The sequence below is a fragment of the Ranitomeya imitator genome, chromosome 8, assembly GCF_032444005.1.
Source record: "Ranitomeya imitator isolate aRanImi1 chromosome 8, aRanImi1.pri, whole genome shotgun sequence".
NCBI classification, from domain to species: Eukaryota; Metazoa; Chordata; class Amphibia; order Anura; family Dendrobatidae; genus Ranitomeya; species Ranitomeya imitator.
Window position 1 is genome coordinate 23,465,824 of NC_091289.1, and position 15,667 is coordinate 23,481,490.

At 39.4% G+C, this 15,667-nt stretch overlaps 1 protein-coding gene across 11 annotated transcripts in view; it reads left to right on the plus strand.

Moving 5' to 3' along the window:
- The window catches only part of MAGI1 (membrane associated guanylate kinase, WW and PDZ domain containing 1), a 452,701-nt gene that overhangs the window by 198,551 nt on the left and 238,483 nt on the right, over positions 1-15,667 (plus strand). For all 11 annotated transcript variants that reach the window (XM_069736564.1, XM_069736568.1, XM_069736569.1 and 8 more), the window contains exon 2: positions 2,567-2,683. In XM_069736564.1, coding sequence (XP_069592665.1) covers positions 2,567-2,683 — 117 coding nt within the window. The remainder of the gene's footprint in view (positions 1-2,566; positions 2,684-15,667) is intronic.

Here is a 15,667-nt window from a genome sequence, read left to right on the forward strand (position 1 = left end):
TAATACTTCATTTTTCCTGTGGGGGTGCTATAGAGAAATGTAATGTCTTCCAACTGATTGCTGTGGTTGCCAGCAGCAGGAGACTTAGTAAGAATGTTAAAAAAAAGAGGATAGTAACATAGTAACATAGTTAGTAAGGCCGAAAAAAAGACATTTGTCCATCCAGTTCAGCCTATATTCCATCATAATAAATCCCCAGATCTACGTCCTTCTACAGAACCTAATAATTGTATGATACAATATTGTTCTGCTCCAGGAAGACATCCAGGCCTCTCTTGAACCCCTCGACTGAGTTCGCCATCACCACCTCCTCAGGCAAGCAATTCCAGATTCTCACTGCCCTAACAGTAAAGAATCCTCTTCTATGTTGGTGGAAAAACCTTCTCTCCTCCAGACGCAAAGAATGCCCCCTTGTGCCCGTCACCTTCCTTGTATAAACAGATCCTCAGCGAGGATGGCTCCTTTAAATTCCGCTTTTTTGGAAAATGGGTTCTTTATGACAATACCGTGCACTTTTTAAATTCTGTTTATCTAATCTTTGTGTTTATAAGTATGTAAACTAATTTTCAACAAATTGCGTGCTCTATAGCGGTGTCATCAGCAGCTTCCTATTATAGATGTTCATACATAGCGGGAACATTACCTTGCAGTTATATTGTACCGCTTAATTTGCTGAACTTGCAGAATGTGGATGCATAACTTTTCCTTCCGCAGCAAGTTCACTCCTTTCTCAGTGAACTAATAATGTTCCCAGCGCTTTTAACATATTCTTTCTGCCTGGTGTATAGTAATTAAAGGGTCCATTTGCTCCAATTTTCCTCCTCTTTGAAAGACTCGTTTACAATGAACAATTCTGCTTAAACCAAGATATTTAACACAGAACTAGCTAAAGGCGGTGTGTAGTATATAGTATTATTAAGGCAAACTGTTCCACTCTCTTGAGTTGCGCCGGCTCCCACAACACAGGAGATCTCCTGGACTCCCAGTAGAGTAGGCAAGACATCCACAACGTTTCCCGACAGGAGCTGCCGGGAAGAGCTTGCCGCATATCTATTTATGTTGCTTACATTGCCTTCCTTTTCAACTATAATTCACTTTTCCCTTGCCAAAATGTTAAAATTTAAAGTTTACCCATCCTGTTACCAAAACATCAGAGTATGAGCATCGTCTTCTGCCACCCATCCCTACAAATGCTCATGCCAATCAAATATATCCAGGAGCTGTGCCAATTCTTGGGCTCTATATTCTGCAATCCTTTCTTTTTAGGGGCTTGGTTCTTTTTCATCATTATTTTGCCAGCACTAAATGTTCAGTAACTTCCTTTCTATAGCTTGCCACCATGCATTGCTCCTAACGTGATCCAATAGCTTTCCTGTCTTGAACTGAACACTGCCTCTCTATTTTGTCTGTATGCACTGTGACAGGGAGGAAAGCTGGAGTAGAAACACAAAGACCCTCCCCTATTTCCTATAGAAATAGGCCCATCTTCAGAGACAATTCCCTTCTTTCACTTCCTGTAGAGACAAAACCATTCCCCCATTTCCTGTAGAGAGAGAAAGACCCTCTCACTTCCTGTAGAATGATAAAGTTCCGCTCCACCTCCTGTAGAGTAAAAAATACCCGCCCCACTTCCTGTAGAGTGACAAAGACCCTCTGTCACTTCCTGTAGAGAGAAAAACCCTCACTTCCTGTAGAGAGAAAAACCCTCACTTCCTGTAGAGAGAAAGACCCTCACTTCCTGTAGAGAGAAAAAGACCCTCACTTCCTGTAGAGAGAAATAGACCCTCACTTCCTGTAGAGACAAAGACCCGCCCTCACTTCCTGTAGAGTGACAAAGACCCGCCCTCACTTCCTGTAGACTGACAAAGACCCGCCCTCACTTCCTGTAGAGAGAAAAACCCTCACTTCCTGTAGAGAGAAAAACCCTCACTTCCTGTAGAGAGAAAAAGACCCTCACTTCCTGTAGAGAGAAATAGACCCTCACTTCCTGTAGAGAGAAATAGACCCTCACTTCCTGTAGAGACAAAGACCCGCCCTCACTTCCTGTAGACTGACAAAGACCTGCGCTCACTTCCTGTAGAGAGAAAAACCCTCACTTCCTGTAGAGAGAAAAACCCTCACTTCCTGTAGAGAGAAAAAGACCCTCACTTCCTGTAGAGAGAAAAAGACCCTCACTTCCTGTAGAGAGAAATAGACCCTATTTCACTTCCTATACAGTGATAAAGTCCTGCCCCACTTCCTGTAGAGAAACAAAGTCACACCCCCACTTCCTGTAGAGAAACAAAGTCACACCCCCACTTCCTGTTATCCATCTCAAATGATGCTGTAATTTAATATGCCGAAAAATTAGCAAAAATCTGAACCTTGTCATGGCAAATGTTTAGCTATACTATTTACTGTTTAGTCATATACTATTACTATATTTTTAACTACTTGACTTTTATAAACTAAACATGTATGGAGAAAGTGTATGTTAAAGACGTTTTCTTATTTAAATAATTATTTTTGGCAATTTCATTTCTTGTTTTAGTCAAAAACTTACCAAATTATTATTATTTTTTTTTAGGAAGTCGACTGAACAAGGACCTGAGGCACTATCTAAACCAAAGGTTCCAGAAAGCGTCCCCTGATCACGAGCTGCAGCAAATAATCCGGGATAATCTTTATCGCCATGCAGTGCCTTGTAAGTAAAAAAAAACAACAAAAAAAAAGCACGCATATATTTTAGTTACTGTATATATACCACCATTTCTGGTGTTTTTGGATATCCCTAAAAAGGCTATTCCCATCTCAACCCTTCATGGGAATGGGAATAACATTAGCTAAGCGGTTTTGAAGAAATATATGTCCATTTTTGTTTATGATGGAGTAGGACAACATGTATACACATATTATAACCTACTGTTTTGTATATACAATTCCTATGTGCGTCCATGGTAACAGACTGCAAACAAACCCTTGTAGTCTGGTCCGGCAGTTCTCGTCCTCTCTGCACCACTTCTTGTTTGTATCCTCCGTTAAAAAGTTTCATCCGTTTTGTGTACTCGGCTCCTATCGCCGTAATTAAGGAATGGAGTCTGTTCCGGCAGTCATGTGTTACTCCCATCTCTCTCCAATAAAAGGATGTATGTTTTTAGGGTTTGGGTCTAGTAGGTTACCATAAAGAAACATAGTTCTGCTTCTGAGCTGTCTACACAAATCAAATTTTCAATCAAAGCAAATGACTGTATTTCTCAGGTTTGACGCATTAGGGAAATACAAAAGGGTTGCCAAAGTAGACCGTCCCCCCAACTAAAACCCCAAACCTCTACCTAGTGCAAGGGTTTAACATTTTAGGATAGTCTTTGTTTAACATTGATGTGGTTGACCAAGATAGAAACCCATCTTTTAACAATAGCCAGATTGAATGACCAAAAGCGTCAAAGGTAAAATCTTATGACAGATGGAAGTTCGGACCATCTTAGACCGCTGGGTTGGCTGTGACTACCCCCTCTCCACCCCCAATAGCTACGTCTGGTCTTGTGGTCATTTTTTCAAGGTCCAAACAATGATATTTTCCAATCACGTATTCCATCAAGGCAGCATTTATGCCATTCTCGGCCATATATCATCCATTTGTCCGTTGAGAGCAGACTCGGTCGATGTGTAAAATGATGGAAGTGTCGCCCGTAGAACCGCTCGAAACAAGGACAACACGGATTTGATTTACCGTCCTTGTATTTAAAAGCTTTATAAGTCTACAGAAGTGTGTCATTGATATTCCATTAAAAAAATGTCTGCCTAATAAAAGCTCAGAGTATATTCGTCATACGCTATGGCGGATGACCGGTCTTATATTCCCCCACAAATATGACAACCCTACCAACTTCCGATTTCCTTCACTCACCGTCTACGAAACAAATCAAAAATGGAGGAAGCCACTTTGATTTTATTGTGGAGATTTATGAAGAACCTTTTCGGGAAAGAAACTTGTGTTATTATTGAGCTGGTGATTAAGGGCCGAGGAGTCGGGGTGATATACAATGTGTAACGTTTATCTGCCACGTAGCCTACGTCCATAGTGATGGAGTGTAGAAACGTATCTGGCTCTTGGTATAAGCTGCTTAAGATAATTTGCTAGAAGATCTTCGAAGCTGTATGGGACATATTTCAATGGTTATATTTTTTTAAAAAATGGAATGATCAAAGATTTCCCTGTTCTCAACGTTATGAGTACAAGTGGAGACGAAAGGCTTTATCAACCATAATGCAGAAGCTAATGCACATCAGTGGTTTTAGTGAGAACAGGATGACAGTGGCAGATTGGCCAGCATTATCGGCTTCCTAATTGCAAACATTAAAAATACATGCTGGACGGCTATAAAGCGCCAATCGTATAAGGTGCACTGCCTGGAAAACGATAAAACAAATGAATCTTAAAGGAAAACGATATCTTATTTATAAGGGAGACTTATTTCTCCTTTTATTAGGCTGTAAAGCATATGTGCAGAAATCTGTTGAATGTTTAACCAGTTCTGATAAAACACAGAATCCTGGATCCAGAATCAGTGTTTGGCACAGCTCAAGGAGCGCCCCTAGTGGTGGTAGGGATTTCTGACCCATATCCATATAAAGCAGATCATAAACTGCACAGGAATTGGCAAAATTACTAAGGAACTTAATATTATATAGAGCTCGGTTATTAATTAGTTCAATAAAGAGGTAGCATACTAGGCATATCATTGGCTAATAGACACTAGGACCTAAATCCTACAGTCTAGCTACCAACTCGCGTTTATATGTCTACTGGTTGGTCTGAGGAGCACTGTGTTATATAAGTGATGGCCGGGTGATTTCATCCTCCATGAAGGTTGATCAGGATTGGTGATCAGTAGCTACCAGAAACTCTGGTTGGCCATTTGCCTCCCCCAAAGGTAAAATGCAGAATTCCTTGAAGGTCACTGAAATTAATGGCCATATAGGTAGTATAAAAAATGGTGCTGATATACCAAAGAGAGACTGGGATCTCGCGGTATAATGTCCAGTGGGTTAGATTAAGGGACGCTAATGATTGTGGCTGGTACCCAGCAGAGGAACCCAGTTACCTTTCCTGGAATATTTTTGTCTTTACTTCTGTTTCAGTTCTTTATTCCTGTTCTGTCCTTCCTTCCTTTCATCTTTCCTTCTATAGTTTTCTGTCCTTCCCTTTAATTCTATTCCTACTTCCAACCAGCCTTCTTTCTATCATTTTTTTATCCTTAAAATTTTATTCTGTTCCTTTTGTTTTATTCCTTTCTTTTATCCACCCTTCCTTCCCTGCTTCCTTCCTTCTTTCCTTTCCTTTACACCTTACCTTCTCTTTCCTTTACACCTTCCTTCCTTTTTTGTCCTTCCTTACAGCTTCATTGTTGCTTTTGCGGCTTCCTTCCATTTCAGTCCTCCTTTTCTTTCTTTCTTTCTTTCTTTCTTTCTTTCTTTCTTTCTTTCTTTCTTTCTTTCTTTCTTTCTTTCTTTCTTTCCTTCTTTCCTTCCTTCCTTCCTTCCTTCCTTCCTTTCTCTTTCTTTTTCCTTCTAGTCCTTTTGTCTCTTCCTTTCCTCCTCTTCTCTTGCCTTTCATTTATTCTCTTCCCTTTCCATCCATTCCTTTCCTTCTCTTCCCCTTCCTTTCTGTCACTTATTTTCCTTCTCTTTCCATCTCCTCTCTTCCCTTCATTTCAGTTTCTCCTCTTCTTTTCCCTTCCTTTTTGTTTCTTCCTTTCCTTCTCTTCCTTTCCGTCTCTCTCCTTTTTTTCATTCCTATTCTGTTTCCTTCCCCTTCCTTCCTTCCTTCCCTTCCTTCCTTCCTTCCCCTTCCTTCCCCTTCCTTCCTTCCCCTTTCTTCCTTTCCCTTCTCTTCCTTCCTTTCTTTACCTTTCCTTTCTTTTCTTCCTTCCTTTTCCATCCTTTTCTCTCTTTCCAATCCTATAACTATATTAAATACAAATTATATTTCATAAAATGCAGGATATAAGATTTCCTTTTTTTTTTTAATTAGCTGGATTTAATTAATAGCGTCTTTTCTCTTATGTAGTTAATAATTCATGTCTGAACATGAAATTATTATGGTAATGTAATGGTAATATTAACACCGAGCCTCTTGGATAAAGGGAGCTGTGGTTTCCATGATTATTTTCCTTTTTGTATTGTAAGATGTTTTCTGTTGGGTATGTGGAATAGATACTAATGTGTTTATCGCTCCTGGGGAGGTGACCCTGTGTCATTGGCCTGACTTTAAATTTAGTTTTCATCAAATTTTCCTCTCGCGGGGAAAGAACTGACTTTGGCTTACTTAATTCTCTACAAACCTGATAAATAAGGGATTCCTTCCGTGCATCACACTTCTACGCTGATTAGATTTGCTTGCTATATTAAGCATAGTAACAAGTATATCCCACAGTCGGAATTTAATTAAATGACCCCTTCTTGATTTCATTTTCGTGATCTATGACTGGCTTTGACAAGCGAAAATATAGCTCTATGGATCTTTAATAACAAGTTTATAGTGACTTAAACAAGAGGAGACTCCATTGGCTTTCTTTACTCGAATAAAGCCTACATGAAGAGTCACGCGACTTTCTAGAAGAAAGTGCTCCAATTAGCGATGGAAAATACAGTTTGTCTGTGTTTTAATTGCAAATTAATGGGATGTTTGCAAACGCTTCAATTAATACCCTTGCAATCAACTTGTTACAATAAGTGTAATCTGAACATAAGTCATGTACTGGTATAATAAACCAAACGATGTACGAACATTTACCTAGAAATTATTTGTACATAAGGAAGCAGCGATTTCAGAAGTAATTGGAACGACCCTGATAAGTAGACAGGCGACAGTCGGTCAGTAATCGGTCTCTTGAAAGAACGCAACCAATTCATGGCATTGTCTGACGAATCAACATTAGCGATGAGCGAACATGCTCGGATAAGATGTTATCCAATGACCCACCATCTTTATTTAAAACTAAAAAATAGAATTATTGCAATTCTATTTGGAGGGCTATTTTTAGACTCTAACTTCCTGTTGTTTCAGGAAACAACACATGTACATTAGCCACAATAGCCAGATCCTGACCCTATATTTTGTATTGAAGCATATGTATTAAAAACTGACCCACCATCTGTATTTAAAAATAAAAAATAGAATTATTGCAATTCTGTTTTGGGGGCTATTCTTAGACTCTAACTTCCTGTTGTTTCAGGAAACAATACATGTAAATTAGCCACGATGACCTGATCCCGACCCTATGTTTTGTATTGAAGCATCTGTATTAAAAACTAAAAAATAGAATTATTACAGTTATATTTTGGGAACTATTTTTAGACTCTTAACTTCCTGTTGTTTCAGGAAACAACACATGTATAATAATACACAATAGGATAAAAAGCCAAGAAAAGATGTAGTATCACAAACTTTTAGCAGGCAATATATCAGATAACTAACACCTACTGGCTAGGCTAATAATCCTGGTAAATATATACACCTTGGATGATATATGCAGTCATGGCCAAAATAATGTACACCCCTGCAATTCTGTCAGATAATACTCAGTTTCTTCCTGAAAATGATTTCAAACACAAATTATTTGGTATTATCCTCATTTAATTTGTCTTAAATTAAAAAACACAAAAAAGAATGAAGCGAAAAGCAAAACATTGATCATTTCACACAAAACTCCAAAAAATGGGCCAGACAAAAGTATTGGCACCCTCAGCCTAATAGTTGGTTGCACAACCTTTAGCCAAAATAACTGCGACCAACCGTTTCCAGTAACCATCAATGAGCTTCTTACAATGCTTTGCTGGAATTTTAGACCATTCTTCTTTGGCAAACTGCTCCAGGTCCCTGATATTTGAAGGGTGCCTTCTCCAAACTGCCATTTTTAGATCTCTCCACAGGTGTTCTATGGGATTCAGGTCTAGACTCATTGCTGGCCACCGTAGAAGTCTCCAGTGCTTTCTCTCAAACCATTTTCTAGTGCTTTTTGAAGTGTTTTGGGTCATTGTCCTGCTGGAAGACCCATGACCTCTGAGGGAGACCCAGCTTTCTCACACTGGGCCCTACATTATGCTGCAAAATTTGTTGGTAGTCTTCAGACTTCATAATGCCATGCACACGGTCAAGCAGTCCAGCGCCAGAGGCAGCAAAGCAACCCCAAAACATCAGGGGACCTCCGCCATGTTTGATTGTAGGGACCATGTTCTTTTCTTTGAATGCCTCTTTTTTTCTCCTGTAAACTCTATGTTTATGCCCTTGCCCAAAAAGCTCTACTTTTGTCTCATCTGACCAGAGAACATTCTTCCAAAACGTTTTAGGCTTTTCCAGGTAAGTTTTGGCAAACTCCAGCCTGGCTTTTTTATGTCTCGGGGTAAGAAGTGGGGTCTTCCTGGGTCTCCTACCATACAGTCCCTTTTCATTCAGATGCCGACGGACAGTACGGGTTGACACTGTTGTTCCCTCGGACTGCAGGGCAGCTTGAACTTGTTTGGATGTTAGTCGAGGTTCTTTATCCAACATCCGCACAATCTTGCGTTAAAATCTCTTGGCAATTTTTCTTTTCCGTCCACATCTATGGAGGTTAGCCACAGTGCCATGGGCTTTACACTTCTTGATGACACTGCGCACGGTAGACAAAGGAACATTCAGGTCTTTGGAGATGGACTTGTAGCCTTGAGATTGCTCATGCTTCCTCACAATTTGGTTTCTCAAGTCCTCAGACAGTTCTTTGGTCTTCTTTCTTTTCTCCATGCTCAATGTGGTACACACAAGGACACAGGACAGAGGCTGAGTCAACTTTAATCCATGTCAACTGGCTGCAAGTGTGATTTAGTTATTGCCAACACCTGTTAGGTGCCACAGGTAAGTTACAGGTGCTGTTAATTACACAAATTAGAGAAGCATCACATGATTTTTCGAACAGTGCCAGTACTTTTGTCCACCCCCTTTTTTATGCTTGGTGTGGAATTATATCCAATTTGGCTTTAGGACAATTCTTTTTGTGTTTTTTTCATTTAAGACAAATTAAATGAAGATAATAATACCAAATAATTTGCGTTTGCAATCATTTTCAAGAAGAAAATGAGTATTATCTGACAGAATTGCAGGGGTGTCAATACTTTTGGCCATGACTGTACAATAACCAATGATGCAAAGTTCCGACTAAGAGATGCCCAAAGTGGATCAAGTAATTAATATGGTTTAAAGGAAAGTTTTACCCAAATCAGGTAAAAATTATATCCACCATGGAAATAGAATTGCATCCCTCCACACCGACGCGCGTTTTGCCTTGCTTCTTCCGGGGGCTTGTCTGATGAAAAGAAGCCTGCTGAAAACTCTTCCTGAAAAGAAAGAAAATCGGAGGGCTGAAATAGCCAAGTGTAAAAATTGCAAGATTACTATTTTTTTCATAAAGAATTCAGGAAACAACACATGAACATTTGCGATCAATGGTCAGATCCTGACTCTATCTTTTGGTATTGAAGCATCTAATGAGCGTGTGCCAAGATCATTGTGAAGAGAGAGGGAGAGCAGGATCAGCTGTGACAATCAGGATTCTATTTAAGAACTGTTTCTTCCTAGTAAGTCTCCATCAGCTCACCACTCTTGGGTTAGAGGTAAGTATCCCACGAGGCTTCCTGGGTAGACCCTCCGTGGCCCGGGTGTGGTGCACGGACTATGCACTTGTCTGGATTCCAGGTCAAATGGCTCTCAATGTTCTCCATCAGCAAAGGAAAGGAGTTTAAATATTTAGCCTTTAATCATATAGGATAAACATAATAGCCGAATATGCACATATTAAAAAAATAAATAACTCTTACGTGTTTCAGGGTTTTTCTACCCGAAACGCGTGAACATTTTTTTTTTAATTATTGCATATTATGCCATTTTGGTTTTTTTATCCTAAGTTTTTGACTACTTTCTTTTGGTGATGGAGAACGTCCTCTTTTGTACCATCGAGAACTGTTTCTTCCTGACTGGTGGGCAGGGTTCCGCTGGCCCATTGGGGCGAAACGAATCCTCCAGATGATTTTGGTGCCTTAGTTATTGCTAGGGTCAATTTCTGATGAGTCACAAAAAAATAGATTTTATTGAGTTACATTTAGATTATAAAATTGATACAACAGATTTAAGATCCAGGTTATGGAGGACCATGGATGCACACCTATAGGGGAGGGGGGCTATTCGAAAGTTGATTTTTTTTCCTGGAATATGTCATGTTCGGCTTCCCGCATGGATGACCTGTTAATGTGACAACCCAGCATAATTGGCATAATAGTGCTGGCATTCAGATTAGAATGACCTTCTGCCATTACAGTGGTCGTGTCGGCCCCAGGGGCGCACAAGTCAGGAGGATCAGGATTAGGTAGAGGGAGAAATAATTAGTTCCCATCACCAGCATCTCCGCCACATCAGAAGTCAAAATTGCAAGCTTTATTATTTTTTTTATTTTTTTATTTTTTACTAAAACCTCTTCCCTATAATTCAATCATTTTTTTTTTTACTTTTATGAAAATATTGATATTACATTATTTTTTAGAATAAAAAAATAATATAAATGAAGAATACTCTAGACACTTTGTATTTGTTGCGGGTATCGTCTGAATATAACAAAAACATCCAGCGCCAAATTAAAGGACTCCAAATATTGTGTAACATCAGGGAAAAAATGTCTTAAAAAATTTGTGAAAAATTGTTTGTTTGTTTTTTTTTTTTTTTCCCATGAGCCAATTTATTACCAGATGTAGTTTAGACACTTTTCGCCCTACCCCAACTGTTTTGGAAAGGATTTCATGTCAGGGATGTGGCCAAGACGCATTGTAAAAAATGAAAGTACTATATATCTTCTGTGAGGAGTGCCGCTGTATTATCTAGTTAGAGGTCAGGGGAAGAGATGCAGCCGGGGTCCACCAGTCGGTGGTTTGGGTGGTCTGAAAAAAAAAAATCCTTTTCCACAATATAGATGGCTTTGACTCTCAACACCTGGCGGTTAAAGGGTTATTACTTTAGGGATCTGACTGCTGGGATCTCCAGCTAGCTCAAGATCTGGGCATTATAACCCTGAGAAGAGGGGAGGTGACTATGCCTGACCACCACGCCGTTCACTGTCTATGGGACTAAGCGTTTCGGAGACTGTCCTTCTCCTTTATCAGGTACCAACCCAAAACGCATAGTCCAATAAAAATGTTCTCTACTACTCAACTCTGGTCATCCAGGAACATCACATGTACAATGGTCGTGTGAAAAGGTCATTGTAAAGGAAGGGGGAGGAGGTGAGATGTGATATCATCTATTGTGAATGATGGATCCTGTGTTATCTACTGTATATAGAGGTGTTATCAGTCATTGTACAGGAGGAGGAGGTGAGCTGTGATATCACCTATTGTGAATGGTGGATCCTGTGTTATCTACTGTATATAGAGGTGTTATCAGTCATTATACAGGAGGAGGAGGTGAGCTGTGACATCACCTATTGTGAATGGTGGATCCTGTGTTATCTACTGTATATAGAGATGTTATCAGTCATTGTACAGGAGGAGGAGGTGAGCTGTGACATCACCTATTGTGAATGGTGGATCCTGTGTTATCTACTGTATATAGAGATGTTATCAGTCATTGTACAGGAGGAGGAGGTGAGCTGTGACATCTATTGTGAATGATGGATCCTGTGTTATCTACTGTATATAGAGATGTTATCAGTCATTGTACAGGAGGAGGAGGTGAGCTGTGACATCACCTATTTTGATTGCTTGATCCTGTGTTATCTGCTGTTTACAGAAGGCTTACTGGTCACTGTAATCCTGTCTGTGATGATAATGAAACTTCAATACAGTCTTCTGTGAAGAACCAGGAGGTAGAAGTCCAGAATAGCCCTAGTGGCCAATATGAAAATTGCATGATTGTTATATTTTTTTTTTACTACAATGATGGAGCATAAAACATATCTAATGTAAATAAGTTTTATTTTTCTGACGATAACCTCCCCTTTTAATATAGCATTGTCTGTGCAGGGAATAGATATGAAGCGTCTCCTGTGTCTTCATCTCTTACCTTTCATGTAGCGATTAATAGTCTTGGCAGTGACGGATACATCCCCATTATTTACACCGCACCTCTGGCAGATATATTGTTGTGGTGGAAAATTAAATATTAATATTTCCTAAGAAGAATGTATCAGACTAAGCTCAGAAGTAAGTACCATGGAGTCCGCTCCCGCCACTTAATGAGCCCTCTGGGCACTGGTGTATTGTGAGATCACACACCAAGAGAAGATATAAAGTATCTGCCCCCTGTGTAGAGATATTATGTGGTGACGGAATTACCATAACCAACTTCAGACGCCTAATAGGATGAAAATGTGATTTATGGCGAGAGATTGACGAATGCTTCCTATAGGACAGTAATGGGGATGAGCGGGGTGTGCTCGTCTTCTTTTTGATCTTCTAATGTGTAGTGCGTGGACACTTAAAGGGGTCCTCTGGGGGTGCGTAAATATAGACCCTCGATATGTCTCCTACTTTCCTAATATAGTCTTTGATACAATTCCTGATCTCTGTATAAGAGATTATTAGTTGACTACAAAGTATGGGTAAAAGGGGCAATGGTCCCAGGCAGGCTCGGACTGGCCCACTGGAGGACAGGAGAATCCTCCGGTAGGCCGCTGTGAAGAAGAGCTAATGAGCAGTGCAGAAAAAAGTATCATCTTAGCATTCGTTTAAGAGGTTGTCCACTACGTTTACATTGATGGCCCATCCTAAGAGGCAATGGCCGGGGTCCAGCACCCAGCAGCCCCCTCCGATCCTCGGCCGGACGCACGTACCGTACTTTGTTGCGGAGCTGGCCGTCTACTCTTAGGGTACTACACATCCTATACAAATCAATAGGAGGCCTCTACAAGGATACATAGGAGGCCTCTACAAGTAGACGGCCAGCCCAGCAAACAAGTGCTGCCTCCGCCACCGATGACACCTCATCGGCGGTGATGCTGGATCCCGGCCGATTGATGACGTGCCGCGACCAATAGCAGCAGATCGGCCATCGATGTAAAAGTAGTGGAGAACCTATTTAAGCAAGATAGCCGAATTTATATTACATAGAAGCAAAAGTAAAATTGTTTACTAGGGTCAGGTTATTTTTTCATGTAGCTAAACAGTGGGCCCCAAGAATTACTGTTACCGGTGGGCCTTAGCCAATCCAGTCCGACACTGGTCTGGGGTCTTCACCATCCTCTCTGTCCCCACCTAAACCTATTCCATGGAGTCTGGAAAGGTACTACTTACATACAGTATACTATTATTTGAACCCATTTTTGCCACTATATAATACTATTATCTAGGTATTATATGGATATATAGTATGGTATTATTATTTGGTACTATATGGCACTCTTATGTAGGTAGAGTGCTGCTTTATAATATTGTTTTTCAGTATATGGCGGTATCAATGATGCATTGTTTAGCACTATTATGTAGGCAGTGTTAGTGTATAACTGTACGGTATTATTACGTGACACTATATGGCAATATTAATTATGCGCCACAGAACACTGGTATTTTGAAAATATTATGCTGGCATTTCTCCCTCTTTCTTCCCAAAAGATTAAAAAAATTGGCAGAAGCCTCTCATATTAAAAGAGGCAATGGTCCTGGGTCTGCCGCACATGGGATCTTCACCATGCCCCACCTAAAGCTATCCCATGTTGACTACAAAGGTGCCACTTAGAAATAGTATACTGTTAATTGAACCCATTTTTGGCACTACATAGTACTATTATGTAGACCGCTAGTGACTTTTTGGTGTTATTATTTGGCATTATATGGTACTTTTATATAAGAGGTGTACTGCTGTATAAGTATTATTGTTTTTCACTATATGGTAGTATTAGTTATGCATTATTTGGCAGTATTATGTAGGCAGTGTATGATATGGCTGTTCGGTATTATTACTTGGGGCTATATGGCAAGGTTTTTTTTTGCTACTGTTTTCTACTTTAATCTAGACAATATGTAGCTTTATGGTATTATTATTTGGCACTGTATGGCACTTTTATGTAGGTAGTGTACTGCTGTATAATATTAATCTTTTTCACTTCATGGTGGTTTCATTTGTTCATTATTTGGCAGTATTATGTACGCAGTGTATGACTGTACGGTATTATTACTTGGGACTATATGGCAATATTAATCATGCACCCTACAACACGGGCATTGTGATAATATTAGGCTAACATTACACTATTTCTTCCCAGGAGTTAAAAAGAAAACTGATAGATGTCGCCCACTCCTCCCCATATTATTGATGGTGTATTTCATAGGCAATGATTTTTTTTTTTTTTTTTGCCTGTTTGGTACTTTTGGTTAGACAGTAAGTCACTGTATGGTATTATTACTTGGCATTTTATGGCAATTTTATGCAAGTAGTGTACTGCTGTAAAGTATTATTGTATGTGGCGTTATTAATTATGCACTGTTTGCCACTATTATGTAGGCAGTGTAGGGCTTTATTATATTATTTGGCACTATATGGTGGTATTAATTATGCACTGTTTGCCACTATTATGTAGGCAGTGTATGGCTTTATGATGTTATTTGGCACTATATGGTGGTATTAATTATGCACTATTTGCCACTATTATGTAGGCAGTATATGGCTTTATTATATTATTTGGCACTATATGGTGGTATTAATTATGCACGGTTTGCTACTATTATGTAGGCAGTGTATGGCTTTATTATATTATTTGGCACTATATGGTGGTATTAATTATGCACTGTTTGCCACTATTATGTAGGCAGTGTATGGCTTTATTATATTATTTGGCACTATATGGCGGTATTAATTATGCACTGTTTGCCACTATTATGTAGGCAGTGTATGGCTTTATGATGTTATTTGGCACTATATGGTGGTATTAATTATGCACGGTTTGCTACTATTATGTAGGCAGTGTATGGCTTTATTATATTATTTGGCACTATATGGTGGTATTAATTATGCACTGTTTGCCACTATTATGTAGGCAGTGTATGGCTTTATTATATTATTTGGCACTATATGGCGGTATTAATTATGCACTGTTTGCCACTATTATGTAGGCAGTGTATGGCTTTATTATATTATTTGGCACTATATGGTGGTATTAATTGTGCACTGTATGGCACTGCAATTGTGAAAGTGTTAGCCTAGCATTCTTTACTACAAACATAAAAAAGAAATAGCAGAAGGCCATCACATTCTTGATGCGGGACTTCATATGCCCTGACTCGTTTGTCAGCATAAGGGGAAGAACGATCTGTAGTTCCTTCATTCACATGGGGCAATATCTTGTCAAAAATGATGAATTATATGTCGGCATAAACGATCTCATCACTTATCAAACCACTATTTTGCTCTTTGGGTAATTTACTTTGTCCGATAATCAGGAACAAAGATTATTTCCCCATGTAAAAAGGTCCTTTCTTATTGGATGAGGTCACATTGGTCATATCTCATGCCAAAGACCCTAAATTAACCAACCACCCTTCACTCCATAGTCCTGCTGCCTTTAACTTAATTTAATTTTATGGCCTTGGGTCCACATTGAAAAGTAAAACCTATTGCAGACTCTCAAAAAAATCCCATTCATTTAGAATATAATGACCCTTTGGTAAATTG